This window comes from Haliotis asinina, chromosome 14, assembly GCF_037392515.1.
Source record: "Haliotis asinina isolate JCU_RB_2024 chromosome 14, JCU_Hal_asi_v2, whole genome shotgun sequence".
Taxonomy (NCBI): Eukaryota; Metazoa; Mollusca; class Gastropoda; order Lepetellida; family Haliotidae; genus Haliotis; species Haliotis asinina.
The window spans coordinates 23,798,445-23,823,571 of NC_090293.1; the positions used below are offsets into that span (position 1 = coordinate 23,798,445).

Below are 25,127 nucleotides of genomic sequence, written 5' to 3' on the forward strand. Positions count from 1 at the left end.
GATGTATGACGATGGACTAATCTCGAATGTCATCATGACAGTTATTAATCAACGCAAAATGGTAAAGGGAATCACTCTGCTAGTAGTAGTCGTTGTCGTAGTAGTAGTGGCTGTAGTAGTAGTAGCTGTAGTAGCAATAGTAGTAGTAGTAGTGACTGTAGTAGCAGTAGCAGTAGTAGCAGCAGCAGCAGTAGTAGTAGTAGTAGTGGCTGTAGTAACAGTAGTAGTAGTGGTTGTAGTCGTAGTGGTGGTGGTAGTAGTAGTAGTAGTTGTTGATGTTGTTGTTGTTGATGTTGTAACAGTAGTGTTAGTGATTGTAGTAGTAGTGGTGATGGTGGTTCTGGTAGTAGTAGTAGTAGTAGTAGTAGCAGCAGCAGCAGCAATATCAGCAGCAACAGTAGATTAAACACGTTAATTAGTAGTGGTGGTTCTAGTATAGTAGCTTGCAATTGGTTGGTTGGTTCTTTAATCCACACTCAGCAATATTATAACTGTACGGTAGCAGTCTGTAAATATTCTGTTTGTTGTTTAACGCTGCAGCCGGCAATATTCCTGCTATATAGTGACTGACTGTGAGTACCTGGGTCAAGACCAAGCAATCCAGTAATAAACAGCATGAACATCGACCAACACAATTGGAATACGATGATATGTGTCAAGAGAGTTGTCTCATGTGTAACGGAGGACCAACTCTAACCCGGATCTTCACCAGTCTCGACAAGTACGGGCTCCTAAAGACTCAATCTAATCCGTATCGATAAACAGGTTGCACATGACCTGCCAACGGGATATAAAATGAACCAATATAAATAGATCTTTGACATTTAGTATTAATTTATGCTCACGATTACGACATTAGTCTCTAGACATAAAGATAGGTATACGAGTATCATACGTCAGCTGCATCGTGTTTAATACTTTGGTGGAAAAACAGTGAGTGATGTTTATGTTTCACTGCCGACAGCCATTTGAATTCAGTGCTGACAGTAACTGTCAACTCGTCAAATCTCCTTAGCGTGCAGTGAAATTCTTTGAGCCGAAGCTGATACATGTGTGAGGAAAACAATACTTGGTAGCCTGAAAGCTATATACATGAAATTAATAGGACGAAGCATTTGAATGTTCTATACATGGAACAAATTATGGAACACCCATTTGTTTTGTCAGTGTAATTCTATTAATTATGATTTCAAATTAAGTCTCAAATCAATTTACTATCTGGCTAAACTGACAATCGAGGAATAATCAGATGACAAATCTAAACCAACAAAGAACGAAAACCTGTAGTGTTACATGTGCAGAGCGTGAGTGAGTGGCTTTAGTTTTACGCCGCTTTTAGCAATATTCCAGCAACATCACGGCGAAGTCTAACATAGAAGCGAAGATGGCAAATGATTCGAACATTTCGTTGATGAACACGGTCGTATGACGTTCTGCTGGACAAACGAGAATGTGGAAACCACTCTCTTTTCAAGTCGCTACCTATTTTCCCTTATTTATAGCGCTAATGTTGTCAGTCGTACATCCACACAATAAAATCGAAAGCACGTTGCTTTGGGTTTACTTTATGTGGTTACACAAGTTATGAGCTCGACTTACACATAAACCGAATTTAGAGCACTGTATGTTGTTTAGCGTCACAGTGAGCAACAACCTATATCGCAGGGACACTGACAAACGGTTCCTGTGCTGGGACCGCCAATGCTAGATGGTAAGCGTCATTTTAATAACAGTAGACTCAACCTCAACCTACGCCATTTACATGTACATACATCGTGGGGAATCAAGTATGGTTGTAATGAGCGAACACTTTAACCACTGGGCTACCTCACCGCCCACTCAGACACGTAGCCATTGTTTAATGCCTAGCGTCAGCCAGGTCATTGTGACCTCGAAACTCCAAGGGGTAGAACATATTTCAAACGGGGCTGTATGTCAGACCGAAATATTCATGTTTTACTTACAAAACTGTGATAAATGACAATATGAAGGCGCAATTTGTCTTTATTCTGTTGCTTGGAGGGACATTATTCAGGGAATAAATCAATCTGAATTGCAATGCGTCTGACTATCTAGACTCCGAAGGAAATCAAGTACAGTTTGAATCATGTTTCAAACAATAGGTGCATTGTAGTACATGTATGTCTGCATTACAGCTAAAATGTATAATAAAAGCTCAATATATAGCTTTGATCAATACTCCAGCCACATCACAGCATGGGCTTCACGCATAGCTATTCTGTTGTCAGTGAGTGAGTTTAGTTTTACGCCGCACTTAGCAATATTCCAGCTATATGGCGGCGGTTTGTAAATAATCGAGCCTGGACCAGACAATCCAGTGATCAACAACATGAGCATCGATCTGCACAACTGGGAACCGATGACATGTGTCAACCAAGTCAGCTATTCTGACCACCTGATCTCGTTAGTCGCCTCTTACGACAAGCATTCCTGTTTGTGAGGATCCTTCAGGAAACAAGTGAAACTTAAAGCAATGCGTATTTCAGCAGTATCACAATGGGGGACACCAGAATGGGCTTCAGGGATCTCTCGAACAAGTGCGTTCTTCATGACGAGCGAACATTTTAGCCACCGGGCTACCTTATCGTCCCTAAGTCTATAACAAACGTCAGAACTGACACCACAGAAAGCTGCACCGTTTAGATGAAAACTTGACACTTTGAAGTTCATATCAGCTCAGGTCCCAGCTGATTCTACTGTTTTGAACATAGATTTCTATATATTTGCTTTTTTATACTGAGGTATGTTGGAAACTATCAGGACAGCTAATAAATCCGAACTTTGTATCGATAACATTTGGCCCAAGAAATCTCTATTTCATAAATATGTGTGTGTGTGTGTGTTCACAGGTGTTGGCGTTGCTTGTGTAACGAAGTAAACGACCATGCTGTTTGTATTCAGTTCAAATAACCAGGACCAGTGCCCTCGTCATTTGACAAAGTTATATTTGATGTGGTTAAACTGTAACCCCACATATACATGTGTACATACAAGAAATACCCAAATTATCTTAATGTAGCCACAGTATTTATAAAAAAAAATAACTCACAATTTTATTTAACTATTTTTGTACCAGAATGTTGATATTGTACTCACCATATATTTACTCTACAAACTGCGTTCTCTTACAATATAACATGGATGTGTTGGTATTATACGCACTCGGCAACATTCTAGCTATATAGTGGTGGTTTGAAAATAATCTACTTTTGACCAGACAATCTCTGACAATGTATGTCCAACAATGCTATTACATAGCCAAACTGCTGATACACTTTGCATATTTCTGTGTAAATATATGTTGATCTGTTACAGGTGCCATATGAATGAAACACCGTCTTTAATTCTGAATACCAATATTCTTCGATCTTTAACGGAAACACTTTGCGCAAATACATGGTCGTTTCATGAAATCCACGTGCGGCACAGGAGTGATCTGGTTGCAGCTTGGCGTCACATGTGACGTGAAAATATCATGACATGCACGAGCAGCATGCGTTATCTTAGTATCCCCCTTGCATGAGGTATAACTGACAATGACCTTCATTTTCATGTCAATTCTAATGCACACCTGCGCAAACTCTGACCGTTCCAAATACGTAATTTCTTTGTTAACATTGTTAGGATCATCGTTCAATTCCACATTCATTTAAATAACGTCACCAGAACAACATTTGCAACACCTGAACATCCGCTATCTAAACAGTCATTTTACAAAAAAAACGAATTTCATTTCTTCAAGCGGCCTTTAAAATCCAACAATGTATGGTTTAATATTCACTGAGGATTTGTTTCTGCAAATGCATGAATCTTTTTGTCATTGCTAAAATTTTTGGTTTGAATGTTTAACAAGAGAAAGTGATACTTCGAATGTCGAGTATTAAGAAATATTTAAAGCGTGCCGATCAATCAGATTTTCCGGGTTTGACATTTAGTTGTGAAGAGGAAAGTGTTTGATGTCAACAGATCGATTATCCAAAGTATGTTCAGGAACACTTTATCAATACAAAGCAAAGAAAATATCTGAGGTAATTCTGGTAGAAGATTTGATTTACTATTTAGACATCCTGAGTGGATTAATAAAAATAAGTTATTTATTTGATGCTTCTATATGAACAGCCGTTTCGCGAGAACAATGAAAACTGAATGAGAGACAGCATATGGTTGACACTTGTTGTCGTGGGCTTGAGCCGTCCTCCGTTCGAAAACTGAAATTTTAGTTAAGATTTTTTTTTATCACGACACGATGATGTTATTATCTTTAGCATGTGTAAACCCATGAAACGAGTTTTTACGGATTCCTGAACACATACATTGTTAATCGCCAATGACGCTGCAAATCGATTTTCAGAGTAACCTCCCTTGGACATGCCTGGATGCTATGACTGATGATTGCTGTGGTAATGATTTATGGTTTGTCAACCCCAAACCTGACCAGTGTGGTAAACGTTACTTCGGTTATCCCTGTAACACTATAATTGCAAGCATTTAACTGGAAAAGCTTAAAAAGAACCTCACCCTTTTTGAGAAGATTAACAAATTTCAGCTACACTATACATTAGTATGGATGACAGGCACCTTTGTGAGAATCCAAAGTCACGGGACAAATTCCATAAGCTTTACCTTACACAGTCTCTTAAAAAGCTGCCTTAAAAGGTGACTATGCTTGTCGTAAGAGACGACTGACGGGATGGGACGGTCAGGCTCGCTGACTTGGTTGACACATGTCATCGGTTCCCAGTGGCGCAGATCGATGATCATGATGTTGATCACTGGATTGTCTGGTCCAGACTCGATTATTTACAGACCGCATATAGATAGCTGGAATATTGCTGAGTGCGGCGTAAAACTCACTCACGCACTCTGGAAAAGCTCAGGGATGTTTCGACCGTGTCCTGGTCTGATATCAGTATTTGTTTTTAGGTATGTTTACTCTGTCATTTGTTGTTTCTTTCATGTAATTTAACGACAAACAATATTCGTCTGCAAGAAGAATGCGAAACATATAAGAACATGTCAGTGAAACATGTCCTTGAATTTTATTACAAAAAAGGAGACCTCAGTTGAAACCAATATTCCGAATAAAATAAAATAAAGAACGAGTTGCTTGTGTCTTGATGCAACAATCTCGTCACTGTCTTAGCAATTGGGTAGGTAGAATTTCCTTTAACATACGATGCATTCTCAGCTGCAAAGACAATATTTACAAGCGTCAGTTGCTGTGATTAAAATACGTCATTAACCACGTTGATACACCTGTAAACATACTTGCAACATACATCTATATGATGCGACGTTTCGGCACTCTTGCTTGATTGCGGTATAGGAAGCTATACCGAAACGTCGCATCATAGAAATGAAGAAGTTGTTCTCCAGAAAGTATTATACTTTTCTATTGTCCATCAACTTCTATAATGCCCAAACGGTTCAATGACCTTCCCCCAAATTCAAGCACTGGCTATTATTTTACCCGAGGGAAGAGAAGCCATTGTGAATGCCTTGAAGATAATCACTTCAAATACTTCATATCGTAGCTGTTGTTAACTTGCGTTTGTTCGTGTTAATAACACGGTTGTGAGACTAAAATTCTTCTTTTGAAGTTTTTCTCATATCAGCGGTGTTTGACACATCAACAGTTAGTGCCAAGTACAAATATAAAACAAAAAGATTTGCCTGTACTGAAAATTACTCAATACCTGCTGTTCGTTAATACAATGCATGTCTACTGTCTGTTTTCACGATCTACAACGTTTCGCATTAAACAGTAAACAACTTTAATTATTATCTAACCACAGTAACTGAACATATACTGTTTATTGCACTTATGAATCATGAACTATCTTCTCAAATAAATTGTCATGAATCCTTGGCTCCTGTCTTCATCCTCATACGTTTTCTCAACTGTAGTTTCAAGCAACATCTACGCTTATTAATACCACTTCATAGAGACCTTATTCTTGTTATAGGGAGTGAGTGAGTTTAGTTTTACGTCGCACTCAGCAATATTCCAGCTATATGGCGGCGGTCTGTAAATATTTGAGTCTGGACCAGACAATACAGTGATCAACAACATGAGCATCCATCTGCGCCATTGGGAACCGATGAAATGTGTCAACCAAGTCAGCGAGCCTGACCACCCGATCCCGCTAGTCGCCTCTTACGACAAGCACAGTCGTCTTTTATGGCAAGCATGGGTTGCTGAAGGCCTATTCTATCCCGGGACCTTCACGGGTCTCTTGTTATAAGACTCGATAACTAGGACAGTGGGGTAACTAAGTGAGTAAGGACCCGGGTTCGATTCCCCACACTGGTTCGATGTGTGAAGGTCACTTCTCAGATGCTCCCGTAGTGATATTCCGTGAATCTGCATAAGGAGGCGTAAAACTAAACTCAATCACCCCAAAGACAATTTTCTTGTCTCAAATCTGTTAGTTTTGACAAAACGTGTTCAGCTACGGTTTTGACCCCAACAGGCATTCGTACAATTCCACAACGCACTCGTCAGCGCCAGTTCCCCTTAGCAGTGTACAGTGTAAGAATGTTACTGTCACTATACCCATCCCTCCTCCCTGTCACAGCATGAACAACGTGCTCAGTCAAAACTCCTTCAGGAAAACCATGTTTACAGATTGCTGTGTTTACACATCGCGACCTTTCAACCCGCCAGGCAACTTTGAAATTTACGGTTGTCCGTAATTGTTAAACAGGAAATCTATCACAAGGAGCTATGGTATATGCAGTCAGAATGTGTCTTAATACATATCCATACGATTTTAATATATGTTTGTTTCCTTTTTAAAGTAATCCTCAACCACATCCGAGTTGTGGTGGCCTACGAACAGTCCAATCTGAACCAAACAATCTAGTGACTGAGTTCACGAGCGTCGTTCGCTCTTGTGGGGATTCGATGATGTATATTAACCAAGTCGGCGAACCTGACCACTCGATCCCGTTTAGTTTTTTTTCTAACCACTCAAATTAAAATATAAAATGGGCCGAGGGACAGTTCGATTCATCCCGTTCCTACCATTGCTCATGGACATCAAACTCCTCAAGTGCAGACAAAGTGAGAGTGTCAGTGCACCAGAACGTTAACTTCACATGTCAGAGAGACCGAGGAAAGATATCAATCATTTCGTTGATATCATAATATATGTTTCGAACACATCTGTTTTGTCACATATGTGGTAACATCGTTCTTTTATTCTTTTCTTTTCTTTTCTTTTCTTTTTTTTTTTTTATTCTGGAGAAGGTACAAAACTATCATTTTCTTGTCATGTCATGGCGTCGAGTTTTTGACATACATGTATGTTCAAACAGTCCGCAAGCAGGAACACCCATGTCTATGAATTGCCAAACTCTTGCATATTTTCAAAAGTATAAACAGGTTCCGGTGTTATAATATGGCATCACCTCGACAAATATGTTGGTGACACAACCTACCTTTTCCCAGGCGAACGCTGCACACTTGGTGTATCAACAAAAGAATCCAGGTGAAAACTTTCATCTCGCCGAGTTTGCAATCAATACAGGTAGAACAGGGTTGCTCTATCAGGAAACAGGTTAACACGTTCCAGTGGAGATGTTTTATGTACACCGTTCACCGTAAATCATATCTTTTCTCGAATCACGGTGGGATACACTTCGTCTTTTGAGATATTTATGTAGGTTTGAATCGTATAACGGTCTCACGGTTAAAATTACGACAATTTTTGTTCAAAACTCCAAGACATCAAAGAGAAACGTCCGCACGATTTCCCATGTTGTCAGTTTGTCAACCAAAGATGTAGATCAATCTTGACGATTAATTATTTCCTTGGCATGAAATGCGTTGATATTCTACAGTTTCTTCATCACCGATTATTGAAGCTCTTCATTAACTGTGAGACGAGGTCAGTAAGCCTTGAGAAGATTCAGACAAACCTAACCGTACTTGATCTAACAATCACACCATATTCCGTTACACCGAAGAAACTGTGCTTTGGGTCATTTCGTGTGATATATGCGGGAAATATTCAGTGTTTGTGGGACCAAATATATGTACAGCCTCGCCTCCTACATCACACGTGGTCGTCAACAACATAGACACCGTCAGAAAGCCGTAGTCACGGGTAATAAATCTTATGCTACATCACATCATCACATCCTTCATCACATGAATCCAGCTCGACCGCTGCAGTGAATTAGCAGATTTTTTCACGCTTGGATAACAGCACATACATAACTTATACCGTCAGTCGCAAAAGTGAGATGTTTGCGAATTATGATGTCACTCTTTCCACGTCTATATCACTCAATCATATTCTCCAGGCCCACGTGATCTTGCCGCCTGGGACGGGCTTTGTCGTACGTCAGTCAAACACACATAACTTTAGAGGTTTCAGGTGCCCGTCACTTGGTGTTGCTTGGATGCTTTTACTCGTGTCCAGTTCAGAATGTCAGGTGATCTCTTGACGGGCGGGGTTTTTTTTCCTGAGTCTTCCGGCAGGGTCTCTGTAAAGAATGCAACACTTTTTCAGAATCGTACTATCCATATATTCCATTCACAAAAAAACGGTGGTACTAATACGTTTAAAACAATCTCAATCTTATGAAAATAATTTTAAACATACTGAAGGCACCTGTTGAGTAATTATTGATTTCCTAATGCAAATATCGATTGCTTCACTGGAGGCTGAATGATGCGTGGAGTTTTAGTACAACAAATGAAAAAACTATGAAAATATTTTAAAATGTGATCGGTCGAAGGTTGGCTGAATTGATCAAATTATGTCATAAATATATAAATTAAATGTATTAAATGCAAAACCATATGAGTATATATCTTTTGGCAGTGATATCAGATACACCCCTCATACAAGCGTTAATAAGGTCTCTAAATGAAAAGCTTGGTGCTTAAAAGCACTACTAACCCTAGTCGTTCTCAGGGTGATAAATCATCTCTGAGAGGCCGAGTCTGGAGATTATTAAGACCTCGTGATGTCGTTGACTCCACCTGTCAATCAGCCTTCTTCTACCAATCATCTGCTAGCCGAAAGTCACGTGACACGTGTCAATCACGCGCCGTGTGTATCTAAAGTGGCGATTTCTCCCAGTTGCACGCTTAAAATGTAAACAGCACGATGCCGAGAGTAAACAGTCGATAGAAATGAACTGGGTCCTGTCATCGAGAAATATGCAAGAGTTTATTTATGACAGTGTCGCAGCGAATTCAAAACCCATCACTGTGTTAGCTCTCAACAAGAGCATCGCCTGTTCTTCAAGCTTAGGGATGTTTTTTGTTTTAATGTTTGCTCGCTTAAAGCGGTATACCGATGGACGGCCCACGCTTGTGTTGAACTTGACAGAATTAGATAGGGGTCTTCATAACAAGTGAAAAAATAAATAATATTTACTACTGGCATTGAAATTTCTTTCCTGACATGTTGAATGAGCCTTCAAAGCACAAATACACACGAACACGGACCCGGGACTGATGTCTCCAATCCGTGAAAACACTTCTGTTTCGATGAAAAAAATATTAGCCTCATACACAAAGAACCCTTTCCGGAAAAATAATAACTTAACACTTTGTAACAAAGCAAATTCATGTTTTTCTTCAAGGTTGTATCATGTGTGAGTGAGAATGGTTTTAGGCCGCTTTGAGCAATATTCTGCTGGTATCATGGCGGGACACACCAGAAATGAGTTTCAAATGTCATACATTGTACCCATGTGGGGAATCGAACCTGTTCTTCGGCGTGACCAGCGAATGCTTTAACCACTGACCTACCCCACCACTCCTAATGCCATGGAAGCCTACTGGGTTTAAATCTGTGCTTCCTGAAAATGACAGTTTTAATTTGTTGTCGTATCGCTGCTTATATTATTGAATTATTGCAGGCGTTTATCAAATTCATTTTTTCAAAGCTTTTTTCTGTGTTCATAGGTATTTGCATTTACTATGTAAGGCGGCAGTAGAGGGAGATAACTTCATGTCGCGGGTTGTTTCGTGATCATAGTTTTATCCTTCTGTGAGATGCGTGGAAGTTGGAGTGAGTGAGTTTAGTTTTACGCCGCTTTTAGCAATATTCCGGCAATATCACGGCGGTGGATTGGGCTCCACACATTGTACCCATGTGTGGACTCGAACCCGGGTCTTCAGCGTGACGAGCTACCACTTGGCTACCCATCAAGTCCGAGATGGACTGGAGGGTAGTGTGGGCTGATGAATGGGATGTGAACATTCACTGACTGGCAGTCAGAATGTAACTGGAGGGAGTTTCTGTAAGAGTTGGGCGAGTAAGAATGATAATAGATTTACCACGCAGATCCTCGATATTCTCCAGCGTATACTAGTGGAGATTTATTGGAACGCATACCGTGGAGATCATTGAGGATGCTCAAGGGACACCAGAAATGGGATTCACACATTCTATCCATGTGTTGAATCTAAGCCGTGACGAACGATCTAACCAATAGGCTACCCCACCGTCTCTTTTCTGTAAGGTTGCCAGCGTTATCTCACTAATGTTTCCACATCTGAATAGCACTGGCAGGATGCCCGTGAGTGCGAAAAGCCAAGACTCACAAAGATGACTCCTACTAAAACTGGAAAAATAGTTTTGTATTTAATGCAGCACAAAAATCTGTCCTCCCTACACACACGCACACGCGCACGCATGCACACCACGGTGTCATTGCTAAAACCATTCGCTCACTAAACGTCCAACATCGTCATGCAAGGGTCTGGTTCTTCTGTCAGAGCGATCACGCAGGGGATAGGGACTGGGTTTTGTGGAAAGACCTAAGGGATGCAAATCTTCAACAGATTCACAACATTAGTGACATTAGATTCCCGCTATATGGTGGTGGTCCGTATATAATCCAGTGATCAACAGCATGAGCATCGATCTATGCAATTAGGACACGATGACGTGTCGGTCAAGTCATCCAACCTCACCACCCGATCCCGTTAGTCGCCTCTTGCGACAAGCATGAGTTACTGATCGAAGATCAATTCTAAACTGGATCTTCACGGGTGGCATAAGACTGGTAAAGGTCAGAGTAAAAGTTCTTTCAGCATTTTTGCCGTAACTGAATCAGATGAACTGATTAAATTGCACGGCTTCGTATCACGATTGCTTTGATCAGGCCTTAAAATGTCAATCACAGGCTGTCTGGCAGTGGGGTAGAGAGGGGCCAAGAGGTCAAAGCGTTTGCTCATCACGCCGAAAACCCGGGTTCGATGCCCGACGCGGATACAACGTGTAAAACCATTTCCGGTGTCGCCCTTGGTGATATTCTTGAAATATTGCAAAACGGGGTAAAAGTAAACTCACTGACTCACTGATACCCTTATACAAAGCTGTATTGCAGGTGTGGTCTATAAGAGTTGGGACAGTGGTGACAATGTTCTCTCATCTCGAACAGCCATTGTTCAATTCCCAACATATGCACGAAGCCTATATCTGCGCAATCTTCCCCGACGTGACATCACGCGAATATTGCTTATAGTGGCATAAAACACCACCTGCTCAATTACTAAGGGTCAAATATTTCATACGAGAGGTCACAAAAAGTCAACTATGCTGAAAACAGATAACCTTTGAGATCGACCAATCAGAATACAGCTTACCAAATCGCGAAAGTGGACATTCGCACATACCTTTTGAACTTTACCCATGCAAAGGTTTGTACCCGAACAATTCCAAATGCTATTTTCCCTACGATCACTTCCGGGCAATGCATATGGAACAGGCCACAACAGAGAATAAACAGTCGCTGAACATAGCCATCAATAATTTAGGATGTCAGCTAGCGGAAATATTAGCTAATTGTAACCATGTCAACAGACACCTCCAAGCGTGTATACTGCAGGTCACATATCAGTGTTATACGCGGATTTTCGTCTGTTGAGAGATCATTGCCAGTGACCGGAGTATTTTGTAAGTCCCACCGAACCCTAAACAGTAGCCGTTGTCTGGTTGGTTAAATCCGTTAGCCGTCCCGCATTTCATTGGACGGCCATAGGTCGCTCAAAGGTTACCTGACACGACCTCCTACTAGTTTTTTTTAGACTCAGATTAGGAGTGTAATCGAATTACACTGGGGCTACGTTTACTGAGACTGAACTGAAAAATGAGTGGGTGAAGATGTTTTTTCGTTGCAACTTATAATGGGCCAAATACATTGATACCTTTAGGGGTATAGAACTCAGGTCTGTGTCGGAGAACGAACACTTGAACAAGGGGGATGTTGTGGCCCTTCATGATAAAGTCAGGGCTTTGAGAACATTTTATCAAATTCTTTTGTTTCAACGAAAATCTATGTCTGTGTCCTCCCGTTGATAGGACACGTAATTTTTATGAAATACATCTCGTAAAGCAATCCTCTTTCCAAATTTCGCTCAGCTACAACTAAAAACGACTCGTCATTTACGCTGGTGAAGGGAGATGTTTTTCTCCTTACAGTTTTATTGGAGTTTTTTTTTCATATTTATTTCATAATAAATCTGCTCGCAAAGTATTTGACTGTCTCTAAAATTCATAGGTGCATTCCTTCCATCTGTTTCGCGGACTGTAAATGGCAAACTGACGCTGTTGCAGCATACATCATCGTTGACGACCCGTCAGTCCACCGACATCTTGCACGACTTTGCCGTCATGTTCACACACGACGATTGCTAATGCGTTTATGAGAGTCAAAGTTTCGTTCTCCGAAACGACCCCAGAGATACGAGTCGCTTAACACTATGTGAGGTGGTATCCTCGCGTGGATCGGGCTGCTTCATAACTGAGAAAATGAAAACACGTGAGTGAGTGAGTGAGTGAGTGAGTGAGTGAGTGAGTGAGTGAGTGAGTGAGTGAGTGAGTGAGTGAGTGAGTGAGTGAGTGAGTGAGTGAGTGAGTGAGTGAGTGAGTGAGTGAGTGAGTGAGTGAGTGAGTGAGTGAGTGAGTGAGTGAGTGAGTATTCACTGTTCCAGAGGCAATGAGTGTGGGTTCGTCTCCAAGTTGGCCCCGACTGAGTTTACAGGTTACTCAGCACTAACCATACCTGTACTCGCTGGTTCCCCACAGAGGGGCGGTAGGACAGTCTAGTGATTAAATCGTTCGATGGCCCGAGTTCGATTATCGATATGGGTACCAAATGTGAGGCCCTTTTCAGGCGTCTCCGCCCTGATGTCGCTGAATTATTGATAAAATCGGTGTACAGCCATACTCACTTAATCAAAGGAGACCTCCGGGCTTTTCCAACATTTAACTAATGCGTCAGTTAAAACTCACCCACTCAACAGCTGTGTGGAAAACCGAATATTTCAACCTAACCTAATCTTGCTAAGAGATTGTAGTGTTGTAAAACAGACAATATTGTAACAAACTAAGAGAGAACTAGTTTATCACCCTTGAGTGCCTTGACACGACGTTACATCTGTCCCCCATGTTGGTATCTCTCACTGAGTACTTATCTGTCAGATCCCATAAATACAACACAGTCAGAGTAGAGTCCACTGTCAGACCATAGCCATACCTAATCCACTATAAACCCATCAGTACAGGAGGGTCCGTGGGGAAACCCGTCAAGATACGGGCTAGAATTGGCCTTCAGTAGTAACGGTGGTTTTATCCCGCTTTCTGTAACATTCTACCAACATCAGGGAGTATTAGAAATGGGCTTCACAAATTCTACCCATGTGGGGAATCAAACCCAGGCCTTAGACGTGGTGAGCGGACGCTGTAACCACAAAAACTGTTCGACACAGTCTTCCAACATCTACTTTTCCGACATCCGTGTACATTGTGACCCTCGGTGATGGTTGTATACATGCATGCGTGCGCGCATGCGTGTGTGTGTGACGTGAGGGGAATATCGACTCATATGGTTGGGTGGATCTTACAAACACCATCAACCTGTCCGGTTTTTTGAGGAAGTGTCAGAATATTCACTAACCAAAGAAAACGTGTTCCCTTCGAGTTGAAATATGTCTACTTTTTTGACATGTGTTATTTAAGAAATATTTCAACAGAGGATCATAGGAACTGTACAACGATTGTAGCGCTGCCTTTAGGTAGTTGTGTCTCAACTGATAACACGGTATTGATATAAAAAATGTTAACACGGTATTGATATCAAAGACTGAACTACTCTTTATTTCTTGATCCTAGTTTTTCATTCTCCTTCAATCTCGTTCGTCATATTCAGATTCCTTGCTTATGAGTTGTAAACTTTGCGAGTATTTGGATTAGGATTTGAGTGTGTGAGTGAATATTAAGTAATTTCCCATGAATTTCACGACTGAGGACAAGAGAAATGGCGAAGGAGGGAGTGAGTTCAGCTTTACGCCACTTTTAGCAATAGTCTAACATTATCATGGCGGGTGACACGAGAAATTAGCTTCACACGCAGCACCCCCGAGGAACAGGTTTCAGAGTGTGTACCCATGTGGCGAACCAAACCTGGAACTTCGGTGTAAGGAGTCAGGGTGTACATTACGTATATATTCACAGAGGTGGGCAGAAAGACAACTGCACGTATTAGACACGTAATGCGGGTACGTAATCAAAGAGGTTTTCAGATAAACATGTGCACGTATTAGACAAACAGACAAACGTATGTACGTACTCACAGAGAGTACCAGGTAAATAACTTTACGCACTGGATAAATGAAGGTTCGAGGGTGCCACAGAGGGTGTCAGATAAACAAATTAGACAGACAGGAAAATCCAATTTTTCAATTCCAAAGGTGAGTGGATAGGTAAATGTAGGTATGTAATTACAGAGTTAGGCAGATAGGCAAATGTAGGTATGAAATCACAGACTTAGGCAGGTAGGAAAATATAGGGTGGTAATCACAGAGGTGGACAGATAGGAAAGTATAGGGTGGTAATCACAGAGGTAGGCAGATAGGAAAGTATAGGGTGGTAATCACGGAGGTAGGCAGATAGGCAAATGTAGGTATGTAATCACAGAGGTAGGCAGAGAGGAAAGTATATGTTGGTAATCACAGAGGTGGGCAGATAGTTAATAATAGTAATAGTTCGATTATATGGCGCATTACATGCTCACAGCGCTACAAACATTACTATCCCGATCATAGGAAACTATCGAACTATCCAATACATTTTCAACTCGCTGCCTGTTAAGCGCAATTAACTATTAGATATATAAAGGCTGGAGATCACAGAGGTAGGCAGATGGGTAAATATAGGCTGTTAATCACAGAGGTAGGCAGATGTATGTGCACGTATGGTATGTAATCACAGGGAGGCAGATTCATGTGACCAACAGGGGGTACAACCTTTAACAAAGTCTGCACCGCAAAACCAAAACCTTGAGTTACAAACATTATAAAACAGTCAGTGGACATCTGCACAATTGCTAACGGGAGCAAATCAGCAAACCATATGCATCCTGTGCGACTTGACCAGGTCATTCAAACTCAATATCACAAAACTCCCTCAAAGGAAATTAAGAAATCGTGTCGGGAAACAAAAAGATCAAGGCCTCCTCACGTCTGGCTCGGCTAAAATGGTAGTTTTATGGGGGATTACTAGCGATGTTTAAGTGTGAGGTCTCCTAAAGTTTGCCTCACGATAACTCGTGGGTAAATTTACTCAAGAAGTGATTATTTAGCCAGAAGCCTTGTAGACTTTTCACACAAGTCTGACAGAAGTATCCTGCCGATGACGAACATGTCGTTGGATGGTTGACATTTTGCCTTGAAACAAGTTTTTTTTCTATTTCACAGTTTGGTGAAAGTAGATTGAAATTGAATTTTAGGAATTATCAATAACAAGGTAAAGGGTTACCTTTGCGAGAGAGGAATAGCCAATAGGATGTGAGGCGCTTGTTTACACCGCCGGTGAATGGAGGCAAATGGCGATACGCTCACAATGAGCAGAGAGGCAGTCGTTTGAATCATCGTCCAAATTAATGACAGTCGATCGTGTGGTTTTTTTCTGTCTTCATAAAGCACACACACATTTGACACTGTAATAAATTCTGGGATTTAAAAACTAGGCTAGTGAAATAATCGGTGTTGGTATCATTGTTGTGTATTGAGACTTTACGTTTACAGTTTTCGTCTACTATTTTTACCCTAGTAAGGTTTTGTAAACATTTGTTTTTCCTCCCCTATTTCTGTTTTTTTTCTGTTTTGAAGTCTGGAATTGTACTTTTGTGATTGTTAATTAGCTTTACCCAATGTTTAAGTGTAGGCTATCTTTTGCCTGACGTTATATTTAATAGTTGGTTGTTGTGGCATTGTGTAAATATTTAGGGTTGGTGGGGTAAAGTGTCCATCCGACAGGCGAAAGACCTGGGTTCGATTCCCTCACATGTGTCCTCCGCCGTGATGTTGCTGGAATATTGCTGAAAGCAACCTCCTCGTCTTCGTTCCTCCAATAACTAAACACACATCGTTCTCCTCGAAGCTGCAAACTCTATTTTCTATTATTCGATTTAAATTTTATGAAAATACTGTGAAAAGAGACGAATTATAATTAACTTTAAGTATTCGATGACAACTCTGGTAATTATATACTAACATATACTGTATACTACACAAAAGAAATTCAATCCCACCCGACTGTTTCATTCTACTACAGTTGATCTCTCATATTTAGGCCGTAGGTAATCTGCCCCCGTGGAATAGAGATATGAAAGAATCGTATGTTCTTTAACTTCATTTGAGTAGTATATGTTGATTCACAAATACTCAGATTTCAGCTTGTCCGGTTGGTTAAGCTAGCGGGTATAGCGTTCGCCCATAACGCCGAAAACCACACATAGGTTTAATGTGTGAAGCCCATATCTGGTGTCTACCGCCGTGGTATTGCTGGGATATTGTTCAAAGCGGCGTAAAACCATTCACTCTCAAATTTAACCTGAACCCGAGAATTTGTTTCTGTTTTCAAAATTATCTCTTTCAACTTACTGCGAGACAGATAATCCATTGCTAGACAGAAACACCACGTACACGTCTGTCCGTGACTGGCTTCCATTTCATACTCGCAGAGGACATGCAATGCGCTGTTTTCACGCAGAAAATGTTTTCAGTGGAAAATGTAAGATTTGTAGAAACTGACAGAAACGCACAAAACGTGTACATTCAGATTAAAATATGTGTAGAGATTTGATCCATCATTTAGCATTGTCGTACCATGTCTTTCACAAAGCACACATTCTGTAATCCAATGCGTCAGGTATTTGTGCCATGTTTTAAGAGCATGCCGTCAACAAGTGTGTGATGGCCCCTGTTTAGTTTTACTCCCTGACTCATCTGGTGTAATCCTTGCAAGAAGCTTTTTTCTACATCCCAAAAATATTTGGCGTGTCAGAGACAAAAGCTCAACATGGACAGAACGAAACATGCATTGTGTGATATTTTTTTCTGGAAGTGTCATGTCATATCATATCGTAAATACATTATGTTTTATAAAACTGCAATTTGGTGCAACATATTCCGTTGTTTTAATTATTGGTATCACGAATGTCTTTCGTGAAATATCTCCACTCTCGTCGAAATGTTGAAAAGCGGATATTTACCCCAGACTGAATTCTTTCACCTAATTGTTTTTCTTTCGGTGTGCTTTGTTTGATTGACAATCGATTGCATGGAAGGGAAACATAAAGACAAAATAGAAGAATTACCTAAAATAACTTTATCTATGGACTGATCATGAATTCCCATTTGTTGATGTTTGCTTTAAGTGTTCTTTATTTAGTTGTTAATCGATTGCATGGAAAGCAAACATAGAGTGGAAATAGCAGAATTACCTTAAAAACTCAATAATGAATAAAAGTTGAAAAATTACAACACTAACAAACTGGTTAACTAGCTTTAAGAAAAAGGTCAATTTAAAGTATTTCAAGTATTTCCGAAATATATACAGAGGAAATCCGGGGTTGTTAGGGATTTTCAGTAAAAACACATTCCACTGCTATAAGTATTAACAATATGTTGGCTTCGTTTGTATATTTCCATAACGCAATGCTTATCTTGAGATTCGACTAATATGGGTTTGATATATGACGTACCTTCTGCCACTAACCCACCTGGCTAATACGTAATACGTAGCGGTAATACACAGCTAAGATTGGCTGCTTGTAAAACAACACTCACTCATACACGTAAGAGTTTATGGCATGACCAGTCCCTTTTCGTTATTTCACTATAGGATATTTATATAGCGCACACTATAATCCATGCTACTAGTGCTTGCTCAAGGCGCTAGTATTTTTTTCTTCGATCCTTGGATGTCAATCACAACGGCACATCGTATTATCAATTTCAACTCCCTTGGGAGTATACAATCCTCGGTGCCCCGAGCTTTTTGTCGCTTTCTCATCGTTAAGAGGTACTCATTCACAACTGGGTGGACTGGGACACGTAGTCACGGTGCTTTGTCAAGCTTACCAGATAACGTGAACGGTACGCAACTACGTGATCGTTTGAGTGGGAAATTACACCAACGCAGTCAGTGTCACTGACAACAGAACTGCACCTTCTTGGCCATCTTACTGTTGCGGCTCGCTGTGACTTACAAGACTAAAATAACGGGATCGGCTGACTACCCGGGGACGTTCACTTGTTGAATATATATGTCATATATATATATCCCATTTCCGTCGAATGATGCTCATGATATTGGTCACTGGCGGGAATACCAATGAAGCATTGCCCTTATACTTCCAAAGAGGGCGTACCAACCGACAAACAAGAGGTCTTACTTGTGGCGTTTATAGGACTTACTTTAAAAAAGCGATGAAGTAGCTTGCTGGTTAAGCATTAAAGTTAACCCGAATGCCCGGGTTCCTTTCCCCAGTGAACAATACACAAATTACAGTCTCGTTTTCTACATCGGATATATTAGCTGGAATATTACTTCGATATGCGAAAATATGCATAGACTGTTTTATTAATCAAGGCCTTAGCCAAACATTATTGTTTCATTCACCTGTCATATGCTTTACACAATGGATGTTGTGATAAAGGCAGTAATACCACTTCAGGTAACAAACAAAATGTAGTGATTGTATTTTACCAAGTGTGTTTTTAACACCGTTTCAGCAACACCTCGTTCATTGTTTGGTTTGTTCTGTAATGTCGCGCTCAAAAATATGGCACCTGAATGACAAGGGCTGGGAGAGAAGAAGTATCATAAAGTTTTAAAAATTTATTTTTTAAATGTCACCCCGTCATTACATTTTTCAAAATAACTTATAAATTGCATGTGTCACATGTCATCAGACTGCTAGATGCTTGGTGACGCTACTTACACAACCATTAATGTGAGAACTTTTTGTAAAGTCTTGGACAGAACCTAAGTCCTATTTCTCTGCCACCGTGAACACTATTCAATACAATGGGTCATGTTCTATTTGCTATCCATGTACTACATGTGTTGATGTGGTGTCATCCTCAGAGCGACAACGCGCCACATACAGGCAGCTCATTGTCGGATACCACGCGAGATGTCAAATCCGTATCAAACCCATCGCCCTTGAGAGTGTAAATACTGAGTCAGGTCAGCGCGACACATGATGAATCCTGCTTTGTTTAACATGATAAATAGCATTGGCAATATATGTTGGAGCTGTAAAAAATCAGACAGTTGTTTGACTTATTCCGTTAGCTTATTTGTCATGCTGATTGCCTGCGGAAAAGGACCCGGATGTACATTACGTCATATGCGTAGAGTAAACCGTTTGGTGACGATGTGCAACTTGATAAATGTATTTTCCTGACAAAGCAATGAAAATATCGAGCTATGTAATTCAACATACATGTATTTACCGAACAAAAGCCATTGGAGATCATTAATCCTTGTAGTGTAGACTAGGCACACAATTTCATAAAAGACATCCGATATTCGGGATCCGGTGGCTGTGTAGTACATCTTGTTCAGACTGTGAAGACAGTGAGTTTAATTTTAAACCACTCATAGCAATATTCTAGCAGTTAAGAGGTGTCAACAGCATACTGCTAGAAATGGGACTCACGGAATTCGTACTTCCAGAAATGGGACATCTCCCAGGACTGGTTAAGAGGTGTGATAATTTCACTGCCAGACATGGGACTAAATCTTTTGGTTTACTTTTGTGTTTACGATGTCGATAATCATCATGTGTCCTCCAATTTCCGGGTATTTGAAGCACGGGAATATTTCCTTTGCAATCAAATAAATTCTCGTGCTTCAATTACTCAGCAAAACCCCGAAATTGACCAATGATGTTTATCGCCTAAACGAAATTCGATATGGTTTCAATATGCATGTCTTCAACATGACCGTTTGATGTTCAAGGCCCCAATCAGCAATATTCCAGTCATTCCACCATTCCATGGTGGTGGTCTAAATAATGGAGTCTGTACCTGCCATTCCAGGGAGCATCCCATCAGCATAAGCATCGACCTGCACAGTTGGGATATGATGGCAGGCGTCACAAAGTCAGTAAGTTTGACCACCGTTCCCTTATGACCATCGTTGTCTGCTGAACAAACAACCCTGACCCGTGCACTGACCCGTGCCCTGACCCGTGTCTTTACGGGTATGTACATCGACGGTATCGCAGCAAGGCGTGTAAAACTAAAACAAAATAAATGTGAACCTGTTTTCAAATTAACAAATAAAAAATTAAAAGTGATTCCTTTCAGTCCGACTGGCTGTCCAAGCCATTTCTTCCGCGATTAAGCTTCGTTGAACCAGACGCGGTGGGGTAGCTATAAGTGAGTAAGTGAGTTTAGTTTTACGCCGCACTCAGCAATATTCTAGCTATATGGCTGCGGTCAGTAAATAACCGAGTCTGGACTAGACTGTCCAGTGATTAATAGCATGAGCACCGATCTACGTAATCGGGAACTGATTACACGAGTCGACTCAGTCAGCGAGAATGACCACCCGATCCCGTTATTCTTCTCTTACGACAAACATATAGGTTACTGAAAATCAGTTCTAACCCGGACCTTCACGGGCCTGATCTTTTATGTACTGTCGTTAGACATATTAGCAGTGGGTACAACGCTGCACAACGGAATACATTTCAAGATGTCTGGCAGTGTCATGTTCTCGAGACTAATGATACCCCTGTGTAATATTGCATGATGTGAGTCACATATAGCTGTTGGCACAGTCGCTGACATCACTCAGTCTAGCGTCGTAAATAACTAGGTATCGTGACTGGGAATATGTAAGTATGTTGTGTTTGCAGTCTGCGTAATGATTCAACGACAAGCTTTAAGAATAGATTTCATGGGGTAGAGAACATATACGCAAATATCACACTCGAAATTGCCACAGCAGTGAAGGTGCGGTTAGAATGTCTTACAAATGTTTGTCTTCACACTGTATACATCTGAAGAATATTTCTCCTGCAGGCCATGCATGTCTTGAGAGACGACTAAGGCTAAATAAGAAAAGTGAGGAAATGTTTCTCGGGCATCGGCGCCTTATTTGTGAACGTAATGAATTTTTATTCCCATTTAATAAAAATAATTTTGATATCGCCGCGTCCCGATCATCCATTTGTCCACTATAAGGATGAGCATCTGTAAGAATGAGTGTGACCGAATCTACAACTCATTCACACGTGCTAAACTTCCCAAGCTGTATTTCTGAGAGAAAGAAATAAAAAAAATGTCCTACCGCCCTCTTCACTTTTGAAAAATTGTGCCAGAGAAACATTTATTTTATTTTTTGCGGCCTAACGGGATCGAGTGGTCAGATTCGCTGATCATTTGATCTTCTGATCCAGACAACTTACAGTTAGCCAAAAACGAGCAGGAGTAATGCTGTGTGCGACGTTAACCAACAAATAAACAACACACATCCTGAGTCAAAAAAGAAACTTCACATTCTTTCTCCAGGGAGTTATAAAAGAACAAGAGATGGTTAGATGGTTAAATTATTTTTCATTGCTGAGATTTGTCTGATGTACTAGATACACTGACAGTGCCACAATCAGTTCCCTTAGGCTACACCGCCGTGCCAAAACATGGGTTTACAGAATGTCAAGTCACAATATGGACGTCGAGAATGGAGACTGGCAGCCCGCAAACAATTTCGAATGGTCTGTGAGGACAGTCGACCCCTAAACATCTAAGCCCTGGTTCGTGTAGCCGGCAGAAATCTGTCACGTAGGTGACGTAGGACGATTTGACGGTCTTCTGCTCGTGACGTCACACGTGGACGCCCCGACCTTGGGCGATCAGAAGTGATGCCAGTTTGTTGTAGACGACCTCGCAAGTCATACTTGGAACGACGGCTACATCCTATTGCTCTTGCGATTTCAATAACTGATCTTCCCGCTAGCAACCTGCCAACGGTTCACGTTGCACATTTGACAATCGTGGTATGTAAAGTACCAGTAGAACTGTGGTTTAAAAGTGATTTTTTTTCAATTCTTGAGGCCAATGCAAACATGTGCAAATAAAGAAAACGTCGATGCGAAGATCACGTGATCGACTGCACGTGCAAAACCTGATTTGGCAGTAACGTCATTTGCACGACGAATGGATGGGTTTGAGTGGGTTTTGCTAACGTTTTTCTAGATTCGAAAGATAGGGATCCCATTTCGGATACACAGATGTATCATCAGAGAAAAAATCATTCATTATTTTTTAAAATTACCTTTTGTCGAGTTTCTTTTTTGACTCAGTATATTTCTGTGTTGGGTAACCTTTGAGGATATGGGTTAGAATCAGTCTTCAGTAACCCATGCTTGTTGTAAGGGGCGACTAACAGAACTGGTTGTCTGGCTCACTGACTGGTCATCGTATCCCAATGCCACAGATCGATGGAAATGCTGTTGAGCACTGGATTGTTTGGTGCTGACTCGATTATTTACTTACAAGTAAATCATATTTCCATTACTGTGAGTTTTATGGTATAAGATAAAAGTAACAACAGTCCCTGAATACAGAGTGAGTTTATTTTTACGCCGCACCCTGCAATATTCCAGCTATGTAAAGGCGTTCTGTAAATAATTGAGTCTGGACCGGACTATCCAGTGATCAACAGCATGAAAATCGATCTGCGAAATCAATCAAGTCAGCGAGCCGGACCACCCGATCCCGTTAGTCGCCTCTTACGACAAGCATAGTCGCCTTTCGTGTTAAGCATGGGTTGCTGAAGGCCTATTCTACCCCAGATCTTTACGCGTCCCCTGAGTGTAGAAGTGATTGTATTAACGGTAGTTAGAATACTCACTGTGTAACTGACTTACACTTCTATTGTAATTGCTTCTTGATACAAATTTGGGCACTATAACACGAGACGTGATGATACGTACACAGCTGAGACCATGTTAGGACTATGTGATGCCACGTCTAGCCTTGTGACCGCCGCCATAAAGCTGGAATATTGCTGAGTGCGGCATAAAACCAAACTCACTCACTTATAGCCTTCAAGTCACGTGAGAGTGTATGGCCGACATGAATACAGAGATTTCTTCAGGCGTTTAGACATTAGTACTGAATCTAAATACAACGATTGTCATTTCAACAAAATATCTTGTGGATGCCTCGCATCAAGGTGTGCCTGTCTTGACAATGACAAAGGATGTGCCGATCCTTGAAAACCTAACTGATGGTGGTCACTGTCACAAGAGATACTTCTCACCCACAATATAAAACAACAATCAACATCCTGTTTTCAATCGTGTTCTCGGTACATAGAATACAACAAACCTTCCACAGGTCAACATTCTGCATTCACGTGTTTATCTTTAAGAGGCTTCTACCGACCATTATGAACATATTAAATCCGATCAGATCAGCTTGCCATTTTCCCAGGTTTTCTTGAACAGTTAAAAACGATTAAAACAATACATTTTCAGTACGTTTTGACATTCTTGACGAACTCACCACATTTTCCTCCAATTGTCTGCGGATGCCGTAGAATATTTGTAAAGCATGAATCTACAAAAGGGCGCAGCATATTTACTAGGAGACGAGTCCAAGTCAAACACAGAAAAACATGAGATGACTCAAGCGCAGATTTTATGAGCGCACCTGCAGGTTGCCCCGACAAGCAAACATGCTTGTGTCTGACATTCCTGTGACGGTGTTCCTCACGTGTGGATCTCAAGTCACGTGCACACAGAGAACGACTAGCTTAAGTTTCACACGTTCGACTCAACCGTCACCTAAATAGAGTATCTTTGTGTTGTTTTTTCCTACATTAAACATACGTAGAGAAAGAAATGCTGATATTATTAAAGCATGGAAATATTTATCCCGTTTACGACTTTATTGAGGGGAAATGTTTGCATCGTTGGACGGGAGATGAAGACAAGTTAGATAAAGAAAGTTCTTGTGAGAAGTATGTTAAAGGTTGTCCCCGGCAGAAGCTGTGAGGAAAACATTTTCTTTGCAGCGAAAATGATGTATAAACGTGTCGTGATCGCCTTAAAGCCATATGGTTATGGAAAATCTCTCCCGTTTGTGTATATCCTGAATGTTTTATGAGGGCAAACAAAACCTCGAATCTTTCTCTCAAAGTTGATATGACTCAAACAAACACGCCTACACTACTCTGAAAGTTCACAAAACTCATGAAGAACTTACGCTGATATTCCCATGTTATACCTTGACTAGTGTGCTGCATATTAAGCAGGTGTCCCATTGTCACCTCTTGATTAGTGTACTGCCTCCGTGGTGTGGTTACAGGCCGGGGAAGCCACATTTCCTGAACAGACAGCCCCAACTGATGTGGCTCTCCTGGCAATAGTTACGTGAACATCGAATTTGGCACTCCCGGCTATGCTGTCAAAACATGCTTAGTGATTCAAACCTGTTACCATATTTAAAAAAACAAGACATGTTTCCTCATAATTTTATTCAGATTACAACGTTTTGTATCTATAATTAGCACATTATATACTAATATGTATGTTATATACAATAATAACACAATATAATAAGCACATAATCAGTGCATCCTCACATATAATAAGTGTTAGTTTTTTTAAACTGTAAATGAAATTTCTATTGCAGAAAGTATAAATGATATAACCCACAGATCAGAAAATTTTATCAGTATTGTAACACCGAAATATCGCCACCACACTCCCTCTCCCTCTCACACACCAGCAGACACACACACCCTACCATACATATCACTGGGGCC

General features: G+C 40.8%; 1 protein-coding gene across 1 annotated transcript in view; it reads right to left on the reverse strand.

Moving 5' to 3' along the window:
• The window catches only part of LOC137261895 (A disintegrin and metalloproteinase with thrombospondin motifs 3-like), a 34,531-nt gene extending 26,128 nt beyond the window's left edge, over positions 1 to 8,403 (reverse strand). Inside the window, exon 1 of the mRNA XM_067799702.1 lies at positions 7,465 to 8,403. Within this exon, the coding sequence (XP_067655803.1) occupies positions 7,465 to 7,528 (64 nt within the window). The 5' untranslated portion in view covers positions 7,529 to 8,403. The remainder of the gene's footprint in view (positions 1 to 7,464) is intronic.
• Between the last annotated feature and the right edge of the window lie 16,724 nt (positions 8,404 to 25,127).